At 34.7% G+C, this 12,369-nt stretch overlaps 2 protein-coding genes across 6 annotated transcripts in view; both read left to right on the top strand.

Moving 5' to 3' along the window:
• Nucleotides 1-3,447, top strand: part of LOC109540866 (segmentation protein cap'n'collar) — a 61,579-nt gene extending 58,132 nt beyond the window's left edge. For all 4 annotated transcript variants that reach the window (XM_019909362.2, XM_019909366.2, XM_019909365.2 and 1 more), the window contains 2 exons: nt 177-1,105; nt 1,794-3,447. In XM_019909362.2, coding sequence (XP_019764921.1) covers nt 177-1,105; nt 1,794-1,946 — 1,082 coding nt within the window. In that variant the 3' untranslated portion in view covers nt 1,947-3,447. The remainder of the gene's footprint in view (nt 1-176; nt 1,106-1,793) is intronic.
• Nucleotides 3,448-3,867: 420 nt separating this feature from the next.
• LOC109540878 (pyroglutamylated RF-amide peptide receptor) lies at nt 3,868-11,465 on the top strand. Of its 2 annotated transcripts, none has more exons than XM_019909382.2 (7): nt 3,868-4,235; nt 7,635-7,997; nt 9,622-9,743; nt 9,812-9,935; nt 10,513-10,718; nt 10,777-11,055; nt 11,116-11,465. In XM_019909382.2, exons 2-7 carry the CDS (start codon nt 7,734-7,736, stop codon nt 11,315-11,317), a joined length of 1,197 nt encoding a protein of 398 aa, XP_019764941.1. In that variant the 5' UTR covers nt 3,868-4,235; nt 7,635-7,733; the 3' UTR covers nt 11,318-11,465. The 2 variants fall into 2 exon arrangements, with proteins under 2 accessions (XP_019764941.1, XP_019764942.1); XM_019909383.2 differs by lacking the exon at nt 3,868-4,235 and adding an exon at nt 6,300-6,445.
• Nucleotides 11,466-12,369: the final 904 nt, after the last annotated feature.

The raw sequence follows: 12,369 nt of genomic DNA, 5'->3' as shown, positions 1-12,369 counted from the left end.
AGCACGGGAGATCACTTCGCCCACTGCCTCATCGCCTTTGAAAATGTCCACCGCAGTTGTGGACGAAACGTCAGGAAGAAATTCCGATAGACCTAAATGTAATCTGACCGGCCGTGAAAGCCTTCATAGTCTGATATAACATAATGGTTTCGTATAAACGTGCTCTTTTATTGCAGGGATGTACACAATGCGAATGCTGGAAAGCAACAATACTGTGAGCAACATGAGCATGAATAATACCGCAGTAACAACTAGTGTATCGAGACATGATATGGAGCGTTTGGATACGTCCAGTGATAGCGCTGTCAGCTCTATGGGGTCCGAACGAGTTCCATCGCTTTCCGATGGAGAATGGTGTGACGCTGGATCCGATTCCGGTCACACCACCAATGGGGAGCCCTATTCCCAGGATTATCAAAACAAATACCGCCCGTTCGACTACAGTTACTCCAACCGTTTGTCAGAGAATGCGCGAATGAACCCAGTTCCCCAGAAGAAGCACCTCATGTATGGAAAAAGATTTCACACATCGGGTTTCTCAGAATACCGAGACCCTACCAACTCCTTCCAGCAAGAGAATTCGACTTCCAGGGCCAAAGTGCCCGAAATCAAATACTCTTGCTCTGCTGAGTTCACCCACCTGCCTCGAACTGTGGACCACATTCAGCACAATCATACCTACCATTTGCCAGCTGAGAATTCTGGTCCGATGCAACGGCCTGTTTCGCGAGATAAGGGAAAGTCTCGCAGGTCTGAAGAGGAGCATTTGAGCAGGGATGAAAAACGAGCTAGAGCATTGAATATTCCCATCACCGTGGATGATATCATTAATCTGCCTATGGACGAGTTTAACGAGCGCCTATCCAAGTATGACCTCAGCGAGGCTCAGCTTAGCCTCATCAGGGACATTCGGAGGCGAGGCAAAAATAAAGTGGCTGCCCAAAATTGCCGAAAGAGGAAACTCGACCAGATTCTGAGCTTAGCCGACGAAGTGAAAGAAATGAGGGACAGAAAAATGTCCATAATGAATGAACACAAATATTCTTTGGTGGAGTTGAAGCGAATGCAGGACAAATACCAACAACTGTATAGACACGTATTTCAGGTAATTTTACCATGTTTACTGTTTTTTATGTTAAAATATAAAATTTGCTCGTGTAGAATTGGCAGGCAAAACCCTTTTTCCTCCAAATATTTCCATCACGCGTTATTATCTTAACACTATTGAAATATGTGTCGTATGGTAATCGAAAAATCTAACGACCGAGTTAATATTATACATGTGTTTTGATTGACTACCAATCATATGATTATTTGAAAATTCAAGTGTGTCGCTTCAGCTCAATATACCTACATAAGTACGCGTCTTGTAAGTAATTGTTTCTTGACGACTACCTATAAACTACAGTGACACTCGGAAGTTCGCGAAATAAGCATKCCGTTTCGATACAAATATTGTTTTCTAATAATCCAAATTTACTGCTTCGCATAGTTATTTGTTTAGACTTACTTATTACAATTTCACGAATTGTGYTTWAATTCTTATCGTTTGGCATTATCAGGCCCGTATAAGTACCCAAGTAAATGGGACGTGATGATCATTGCAAAATTAAATTTAAGACGTGTTTATCAGATAAACATATGTTGTTTGTTCTGGGGGCAGGTTTACAATGCATATCAACCGCGAAATTAAGCAGTTATCTTTAGTTGGTTAGTAAGCAAAATTTTATGAGAAACAAGCATTTTTTGAATGAACCTATCTACAACTGCTAAAATGAAGAATGATTTTTCAGAATTTACGTGACGCAGATGGTAATCAGTACTCGCCGTATCAATACAGCCTTCAGACAGCAGCCGATGGATCAATTTTAATGGTACCACGATCAAGCAACGGGATGAACGGCACAACAGAACGCAAAGACCCTCCACAGAATCAAAAAGACTAAAACGTTAATTTACTCTTGCTTTAACGTTTTCAAAAATTCCTTAACCGTATTTTCTGTTCAACTTGAAATGATTTCGTTCTTTCTTTGTTACGAGGTTCTCTCAAGCTTGCACAAGCGAGCCAGATGCCGTCAGGTGTCGGCTTGAGAGAACCTTGCCATTGTTTAAGCATTTATTTTTCGTGTAATATTTTTTATGTTAAAAGATGCAGAATGATATATTTTTATAAAAACTTTCAGGTGATGAAAATGCCTTTTCATAAAAATTGTAAATATTAAATAAGATAAGTGAATGAAGCAATGTGGCTGACTGAAACAAATGGCATGGCTTCTGGGTGCAATAATGCATTCTAGATGCTTACTATTTTTACACAAAATTTCGTTATCAACAGGCGTATGTTTATAGTAACTACAATGAAAAGTTGTAATGTATTAATCTGACATTAGCCCTTAAACGCGCCTAAACCATTAAGGTGTCAGGTTAATAATTGTAAATTCTTTTTGGATTTCGGGCTATAATACTTGTAAATTATTTTTGATTTTCGTGCTAGAACTGCTTTGGTTCTATTGATTTTATAAATAAAACTTCTTAGTTTTTAGACTATGGTGAGGCTCGTTTAATCCAAGTTAGTTTTACTTTAGTTCAGCGTAGATGTGTATTAGTGGGATCGATTTATTTAATCATCATTAAGGATGATACTTATGTGATGTCTAATCCCATTTGGGTCAACCAGTTTATTTTGTTCTGGAGAAATTAGCAGTACTTTAAAGAGAATGTAGAAAAAGTAGTTTAATTTTTTATAAGAATCTAGTTTTTGTACATTGTATAGTAGTGGGAATCAAGTTAAACCACTCTGCTCCTTATTAATTTTAAACTACTCTTGACCATCTCAGAAGAGTAATCACTGAATTGTACAAGGTTTAACTAAGTAAAATTAAGTTGTGAATGTCTATAGAATAGTTATTGGGATTGTTAGCTTAATAGGCAATGGTTTTTTTAGGCAACTTGTATTATTGCTTAATATTTCGACATATAATGCTTTTAGTGTCATAACTTTATTGAATATCATAACGTAGTCGACATACATAATCTTCTGCTGATTCTAATTTGGCTAAAACTAGATAACCAGTACAAATATTTGGCACATTTTATCATCACTTTTTTCTATTTTTTATTTGTTTTCAACATTGTAGTTTGTGCCAATAGTACAACGATCTCTTAAATCTATTGTATAAAAACAGATCTGGTAAACATTTTCTCTGCCGTCAAAGTAATAGAATGAGAACACGTTGCACATCTTTATCGGTTTCCCTTGTACACGTAATGGAAAAAGTGCTTGCTTTGTCAGAAAAAATATCGTTTACCACACCTGCATATACCTGTTTTATGTAAACAGCGTTAAAAAAATTGTTTAGGTTCCAGCAAAATTGCTGAAGATTACTTCGGGTAGGTTTATTTTCAACTTATAATATTTTGTAAATAAAATCATAAATTAAAAAAGCTTAAACGTATTTGTTATTTTCCCCATTTTACAAAAAACGCACTTTTTACAAACAGCTCGTAAAGTAGTTAGTTGGAGTATTAAGAAATAAGAAATGAATGGAATGGAAATAGAGGGGAGACATTCCGGAAATGAAGCAATAAAAAAACTTTTAAATTGTCGCTGGCGTAACAAAGCACCACGAAACTGGAAAATTTGGTTTCGAAATTCCCAATAAGTCTTGTAAATTTAAGTTAAAAAAAATAGTAAAAACAGAAGGAAGGAAACCTGAGCAAACTTGCGGAATGTTCTAAGAAAGCACAGATCCCAATCAGATTAATTAAAAAAGTAATAATTTTTCAAATTTATTCAGTCGATTATTGGCTGATTAGTTCGCAGCTAGCGGGAAATTTCGCTATTTATGTGAAAGCAAATATCAATTAGAGCGCGATCACCAATCTCACTGCATTTTCCAGCATTCCAGCTATATAGCAAATTAGAGCAACATCTTGCTTTTCCCGGTCATTCTAAGCAGCCATCAGACAAATATCTACAAAAAAGTTCTTGTATATAAGTGGTAACATTCGATCTATTGAACCAGTGCGGCTATGCAGGGCATTGGATTATTTTCCCCATATTCCTCGATTTTCTAGCGTATGGAAACTGGATAAGATTAAATATAGCCATATTTTGAGAGATGCCTTGTCATATACACAACACATCCATACCTTCTGGCGCTAAATGTTAATAGTGTTTCAGTTCCGCTGAAAGTGATTACTCAAACCGGGTTTCGATAGTTTGTCTGGAAACTGTAAGTATTTTCCTGGATTAAGTAAATATTTTATTAACATCAATAAGACAGGGAAATAAAGCTGGTTCGGTAGGTAAAGTTTTCAAAATGAATGTTCGCTTTTTTATTTTGTTTCGGGTCCTACTTTGCGGGGATTCAATATAACAAATATGATTGAAGTAACAGAAAAACTCTTTTAATCCAGTGTTGACTATTTTGTTTTAGAACTAGTTTCAAAAAGCGTTTATTTGGTCTTCGGTGGGGACTGTTTTTTTAATTTTTTAAATAAACATAAACAGAGCTACAAAAAATATAATGAGAAAATCCAAATTATTAATGACTATCAGTTTTGGAAATAAATTGACCGACAAACGTCCAAACAACCAAATCAGATCAAAGACACGTGGAAAATTGAATTTATTCTAGTTTAACAGTGACGACAGTTCTTTCGATATATCTAGACAAACGTTTTGCGTTGATCGGCAATAGCTAGATTTTTCACGGAAAAAATGTACCGTTTTCGTTTTAAGGATTTGAAAGAACAGTCCTTAGTTAATTGGCAAAACGCAACAAAAAATAAGCAGAGCCCAAGCTAAAAGCACTATTTTTAGAACGTCTTGATTTATATGAGTTTTTATCTGCGTTTGTTATTTTGCTATAAACCATCCGAGCAAAAATAATTGAATGGTCGGCATAAACTAATACACGAACCCAATTTGATTGAAACTAACGATTTTTATACAGTAATTATTTAAACAGGAAACAAAAAAGTTACAAATAAATACAGTTGTAATTATACATATTATACTGGGTTGCGATCAAACCTTCAAATATATTGAGTGAAAACCACAGTATTTGCCTTTATGACATTTATATGTTTCTTCAAAAAAAACTTCTCGTGAGTCAATTGCGTCGAAAATTTCCAAATTTGCCCTATATATTCCATATATGTATTCTTCTCATTGATAAATTGCTAAGCTAATTGCGCAACAGTCTGTGTGTAACTTGAAATCAAGCGTGAAAAAACCTAATTACCTGTGTTATATTTACGGAAATATATGATTATGTTTTGTGCTGAGCAGCCAGTGTTCCGTGTGTCTTATGCTTCATAGGAAAATTATAAATGTTGCCTACCACTCAACTTACATAAAAAAAAAATCAAAGTAGCTATTGGAATTGCAGTTGAAATTCGCAGTAACAATTTGACGGCAAACATCAACTTGTTCGTTTGCAAACATTGGCCTAGCGCCAATCAATTTCCAGTTTATAAAACATTGTTTATTTCTCTTTTCGTAAATATAAACTCTTGTTGTCATAAATGAAACATATTACTTCGGGATCTAAATGGAAAACGTGCTACGGAAATACTGGAATTTAGTTCATTCGGTTCAAATCATGAAACCTCAAAGTACACGGGTGATGAAAACTAAGATCGTTTTTTCTATAATCTCAATTTTGAGCCAATAGATGACGATATTTTTATTGAGATAAACTGCAACTTACTTTGTTAATGATGAAAACTTTGGAAAAAACATAAAAACCTACAAATTACAAAAGTTTAGCGAAACGTTTCCAGTAGGTATCACCCTGTGCGTAATATTGAATCTTGTATATTCTCCTGAATTTTCATTTAGCATCAGCCAAAAACGCTTAAAATCGTTTACATTGAATGCATTTACTACTTGCACATTTTATAGCTTTTAATAAAATATTATCTATAAAGCATATTCCACTTGAGGCAATGAAAGCAATGTGTGTTGTAGGCAGATATTTGACATGCAATTAGCGGAATTGGCTGAAATATTAATAATATCTGAAGCGCTGAAGAAGAAAGACACTGCGAATGCATGGATAATAAAAATTATACATTAAATATTTATGAAGATGAAATCCCTGATGCCGATATATTTGGATTCCGAACGATAGATTAAATAGGTCTTTTGTATCCAGGTCCAGGAGTTGCATCTCCTGCTGGCTGACGCCTTTTACGTTTAATTAACAGGATCGAAATTTAATCTCGTGCTGTTGACTGTTTATTAATCAAACCATCATAATAAAGCACCGACAAGGAAAGTATTGGTAGCAAGTTTTGCAGAGTTTATTATTCTAGTATCAATAACAGTTTATTAAACTAACAAGACTGACGTGAATCGTTGTATACTTGACCTGCACAAAATACTCATTCAAGAAGTTTTCACATATTAGTGTCATCATAAGTGATATTAATTGAGGTAAATGTGGCATCAAGAGAGAACATTTTTGAAAAGTCTTACTATCTAGCTGATTTCTTGCTGTTGTTGATAAATAAAATAATTTCATTCAACAAATAATTGACGTCATCTAATGTAATCCATGTTCTCTTATCATACTAAACGCATTTAAATCTTTGACATTCGTTTCAAATCAATTAACTTAATGATTGAATCCCCAGAACCCAACATCCAATAAATTTATCTGAAAAGCATATCGTTTTACTGCTAAAATGCTTGTTTAGTGATATGGGGCGTATGTTCGTTAATACCTACACAGATAACATTGAAATATCGAACAGATTTTTTCGCATTGCACTAATCTCACGGTTGTTTCGTAAAAAATTAACAAAAAGTCGAAAAAAAATTTCGTAAAAAATTAACAGAGTGGATAATAATTGCGTTCCTCAACCAACACAATCTTAAGAATTTTGCCAAAATTTTATGTTTTCCGTCCGTATTTTTTGCTCATTTCTCGGAAGCAAAATAAGCAAGAACGCTCATTTTTACATCATACCAGAGCACTAAATGGCCTTTTTAGAAAGTGAACCATCGATAAGGAAATGTTGGCAGTTTTCTCAAAAAAGTCTTGATTTCACGAAGTTTTAGATTTGCGTGTTTTTCTTTGAGTTGGAAAATCGACTCAAACATGACGCTGCTTTTTTCGAAGTTGCTCAGGCCCCATTTGAGCCACAGACTTCGTTTTGGCATCGTTGGATAGCGAATTGAAGATTCGATTCAGTCATAACAACACGAGTGAGAAAATTTAAGTTTTTTTGACCCAGAATGAGAAATTTTAATATCAGACACGGCAAAGATTATGGCAAAATTTCATGTTTTCCGTCCCGTTTTTGCCCATTTATCGGAAGCAAAATAAGCAAGAACGCTCATTTTTACATCAATCATTTCAGAAAGAAATAAATGGTTTTTTAGAAAGCGAACCATCGATAGGGAAATGTTGGCAGTTTTCTCAAAAAAGTCTTGGTTTCACGAAGTTTTAGATTTGCGTGTTTTTTTTTTGAGTTCCAATATTGACTCAAAAATGACGCTGCTTTTTTCGAAGTTTTTCAGGCCCCATTTGAGCTACAGAAACTACTTGAAAATTCGATTCAGTCATAACAACCAATCTTTCCGTGTAAATTTGACTTGAAATAATTCTTGTTAATTTCAGGTGAAAAATGCTATACATTCGTTCCGTTCAGACTTGAGAGTTCAAAGCTTGCTATTCAAGAACTGAACTAGAACAAAGAAAAACCGGACCTAAGACAGAATGGCTTCTACTGATGCAACTGATAGTTTCAGCACGGAAATGACCGCTTATGATGCAGCTGATTCTCACTCAATTTTTGATTGGGCAGAATTAGCTCCCACGTTAATAGTATATGGATTTAGCTTCATTCTAGGAATGACCGGAAATTGCTTGATCATATTCACCACTTTTCGATATGGCAGAATGCACAGTGTGACCAATGTTTTCCTATCAAGTCTAGCCTCTTCAGATTTGCTATTGATTATATTCTGCATTCCGGTAAAGGTAAGACAAACTAAATACGCAAGCAACAAATTCAACATTGTTAGTTCGAAAATCCCCACTGTAGGAAAGGTGTTGATGATTTAATTTGGCACCGCATTTAAACTATAAAACATCAAAGTTGCTTAATAAAACTGAAAACCCAGAACATGACTGCACGATGATCGTATAAATCGATCTAATTTGTTTAACTCCTGTTTTACTGTTCGTAATTTATAATATCTATTAAATTCAAATTATTCAAACAAATAGAATGGCGTCATATATTTAATAAACATTTAATTTTATGGGCTCAGAAATGACAAGGAAACGCCTGCTCCAATTTTTCAATGTACATTTTCCAGTAATCCTTTCAATATGTTTATAAAGACAGGGTGTTTCTTATTATGCGCGAATTTTAGGGCGTGACTCGTAATGGAAAATTAATGGTAGTTTTTTCAGTTGCCAGTGGAGGCGCGTGGTTGATAGGTTTAATAATAGATAGTAAAATTCCAGAATTCTCATAATTTGCGAAATCAAAATATCCAGAATCGACCACTAATGCGCCAAGTGCAGGGAGCTACTCACTTTTTTTTCATTATTTTTAGTTTTCCCACCTCTCGCTTAGTTCAAATGAGATTCCATCCATTTCCACTATTATTGACTTTAAGATTCACTAACTTTTCACTTTTCCCAGCAGCTTTTCATAGAACTTTTATCTGTTTTCTAGAGACCGATAAATTATATCGCCGCAGTTTGACAAATAAATGTCAGGCTTTCAAATGACACTTCACACGTCGCACTCAATGACACAAAAAATTAATGAGAAAAAAAATTTAGGCAATTATCCGTGTCAGTAGTAAAACTAAGTCTATACAGGGTGTCCCACCGAGAACCGCCGCGATCGATATCTGGCGAATTATAATTAGGGAAAATTTGAAAATTAAACAGTGTGCCGAAGTCATTTTCAAGATGGCCACACTTCCGGTTAAACCGGAAGTTGGTATCAACTTGCTTATTTTAAATGGAACACCCTACAAAAATTTTTTAATTGTACTTTTTTAATAAAAAACAATAATAGCTAAAAAAGTTGATAAATAATATGTAGCAACTTAAAAAATTATGTTGATAAAAGTTTAAGTGCATACAAAAAAGTTCTGAACAAAACAAAAGTAGGAGTTCCACATTTCTACCCTGTATAAAAGTAAACTGAACTACAAAACACTACCATAGAATGGCACTCAATTCGTTTATAATGTGTACCGAAATTGAAGTTTCTATGTTTAACCGTTTTAAAGAAAAACAACAAAAACCAATATTATTCGCCATTTTGGAGATCAAATATCTAACAAATGAGACCACACATTAAAAAAAATTTCAGGAAGACCCCCCTCTAAAATGAGTAGGAGAATACGTTGTTAAAATATTTTAACATATTTACGGAACACCCTGTATATTATCACATTTTTAAATTCTACGGGTGCTTCCGCAAATTTAAAAAGCTTGTATTTTCTCTCATAATTTGGGAAATTATTGCAATCACAACTTTCCCACATATTTTCCTTAAGGTGAGAAAAAATTAAGAAAAACACGAACTTCACTTCCCACTACGAATTTACACTGTGAATATTTTGTTTCAATTTTGTAGGTAGCAAAGTTATTCTCATATACTTGGACAATGGGTGTATTTTTATGTAAAAGTGTTCACTATATGCAGAACTTGTCAACCATTTGCTCAGTGCTTACCCTGACTGCAATTAGTATCGAAAGGTAATAATAGTAGAACTGTATAAGGAGTTAATATGTTTTTAAGCTAAAAACAATTTAATAAATTTCAGATACTACGCGATTGTACATCCAGTGCGATCGAAATACATCTGCACCCTGAGCCAAGCCAAATCTATTATTTTAGCCATATGGATTGTTTCTATATTGCTTGCTGTCCCCACTTTAGTCTTATGGGTAAGTTGCATTCTTCAAATAAAACTTACGGGTTTTTCGAGTTTTTATACCGTCGAATAGATTTTTTTTCTTTTGCTGTTGCGCCGCGCAAACCACCGCTCAAGGTACACACCAATCGTGCTTGCATAACGTTTGGAAAAAAATCTTATATACGACGGTATGAAAACTCGAAAAACTCACCAGTTTCAATTTTGTAATTAACCGACAAATTAATGGCGCAAATGGTGGAGTTCTGTAATACGAGCGTCGCCTGTTAAGTATCACACATATCAGAGTAGAAAATTCTTGACGCGTTGGTGAGTTCAAGTTTCATGTAATTTTTTTTTGTAAAAAACAGAATGCTTATCAAAACCGATGCCACCATTTGAGCCTAATTACATGTTGATAAAGAATAGGTTTTTTATACCAAAAGTGCAATCATTATCAATTCGTAGCAAATAATTCGGTCTTTCCAAAGCTCCTTTTGAGGCGAATTTTCCAAATAGAAAATTGTGGAAGCATTACGCGCCTCATAATCAATTATGTAAATGTTTAATTTAAAAACGCAATGTACTAAATTGGTTAATTACTTTTGCAGCATCTAATGGAGGTGGGTCTTCACAATGAATATAGTTGGTGCGTTCGAGATTCTTCAAAGCCATCCTTATGGAAATTCCATGAACTGTACATGCTACTTGTAATCCTTATAATACCATTTAGTATAATGACATATTCATACACTTTTATCTGCTGGGAAGTTTGGAAAGTTATGGAACACAGACGCGTTATGTGCAATGATCGCTCGTAAGTGCTGTTAAGCACCGCTATACGATCACGAATATTTACAAAGCTACTTATTCAGTTTAGGACAAAAACCCTCCAACAGTTCTACGTACGTGGAAGAACTGAGACCAATGGAAAACAAGAAAATTAGATCAGAAGTAAAAAATTACAGAGACGATACAACTATGGTAAAGCAAGTAATTTACATGCTGGTAACAGTTGTAGTTTTATTCGCTCTGTGTTGGACACCAGTACTAGTGGATAACATCCTAACGGCTTACAATGTACTCGGTCAGCAACGAACAGGTTTTGCCAAATATATGTCAAGTACCTTCAATCTCTTGTCGTACTTTAATAGGTAAGCATATCTAATGGAACAGCTTCAACTGATGCGACTAATCCCACCAATGTTTTACAGTTGCATTAATCCAATTATCTATGGCTTCATGTCCAAAACTTTTCGGGAAAGTTTCAAAGTGGCGCTCTGCTGCTCACCAGAAAAGGCGTTTATACACCGGACTGGCAGCAATTATAGCATGAGGTATATTTCAAGAAATGGATCTCAAACCAGAACTACAGCCGACGCAAAACGACAGGAATCGTCGCTATTTGTTACTTAACATTGATAAGCTAGAGATCCATAAATGATCGCTATCACTATTTGGATGTGAAGCTTGCACAAAAATGTAGTAGATACCATAGTAGCTAGTAGTTGTCTAAGTACAAAATAAACCAATTGCAAGATATTTCATCTTACAATTAACTACCTATGTGAGTTTTATTCAAATTTTCGAGAATTCCGCCCATTATTGGCATTTCACACAAAATTGAAAGCGCAGTAGGTACTTAAATACCTAACCAATACCTGTTGATGATGACCTAAAATTAAACTGTAATTTTGCGTCTCTCAGCGTTTTAAAATCAATGGCTGAGATAGGCAAGATATGTATAATTTGCCACAATAGTAGATCCGTTTTCGTCTACTCAATGCAGAGTGATTTTCACCGTAATTTCGTACAGGATGTCCAAAACTTACGGTTGAAAATTGAATAACTTTTGACTGAAGTTTTTCGCTTACTTACAAGGGACACCCTGTAAGTTTTGGCGACAACAAACGTAAAATTTCATACTTTTCCAAAAACTTCCCAACATCATCCCTCTGAACTCAACAGTTTTGCAGATAATGGCAGATTGTTACGGAAATGATCCAATTTTAAAAAAAAATCCAGCAGGCCAGGAATATGGCCCTCGTAAACGTCAAACTTGGAGCGATTTTGACATTTAGACACAGTTTTCTGTCAATTACTGCGCAGAAAGTTGTCAAAATGAAAGATTTTAGTACACAGTACAGAGGAAACTATTAGAAGACTTTCTATAAATATTCTAGTGGTTTACAACACGCGTCTTATCGTTATAAGATGAAAGAAAAAGTAATCAGTAAAAATCCTCATCCCGTTCAAAATTGTAACAAATCGCCATTACCAAAATCGAATAAATTTAGACGACAAAGTTGAAAAAATTTCGAAAAAGTTTAAATTTTCGGTCTGACCACGTACAACCTATAGAGTGGCCCATTTAAAATTACCGAGAAATTTCAGTCAAACGTTACTCAATTTCAAAAGGTATGATTTTGGACATTCTGTATAAAAAAACGAAAAACTTTCGGCCTCAT

This window comes from Dendroctonus ponderosae, unplaced genomic scaffold (genome assembly GCF_020466585.1).
Source record: "Dendroctonus ponderosae isolate FM_Combo_2020 unplaced genomic scaffold, Dpon_F_20191213v2 Dpon_F_20191213_1, whole genome shotgun sequence".
In the NCBI taxonomy this organism is placed as follows: domain Eukaryota; kingdom Metazoa; phylum Arthropoda; class Insecta; order Coleoptera; family Curculionidae; genus Dendroctonus; species Dendroctonus ponderosae.
Note: the sequence above shows the minus strand (reverse complement) of the source record. Positions and strands in the feature narration are given on the sequence as shown.

What these genes read in the sequence shown, in the direction of transcription:
- LOC109540878 (XM_019909382.2), top strand. Translation starts at nt 7,734, where the DNA reads ATGGCTTCTACTGATGCAACTGATAGTTTCAGCACGGAAATGACCGCT. An exon ending in TCCCCACTTTAGTCTTATGG is followed by an intron (nt 9,936 to 10,512) that starts GTAAGTTGCATT and finishes TTACTTTTGCAG; the next exon opens with CATCTAATGGAGGTGGGTCT. An exon ending in CTCTTGTCGTACTTTAATAG is followed by an intron (nt 11,056 to 11,115) that starts GTAAGCATATCT and finishes AATGTTTTACAG; the next exon opens with TTGCATTAATCCAATTATCT.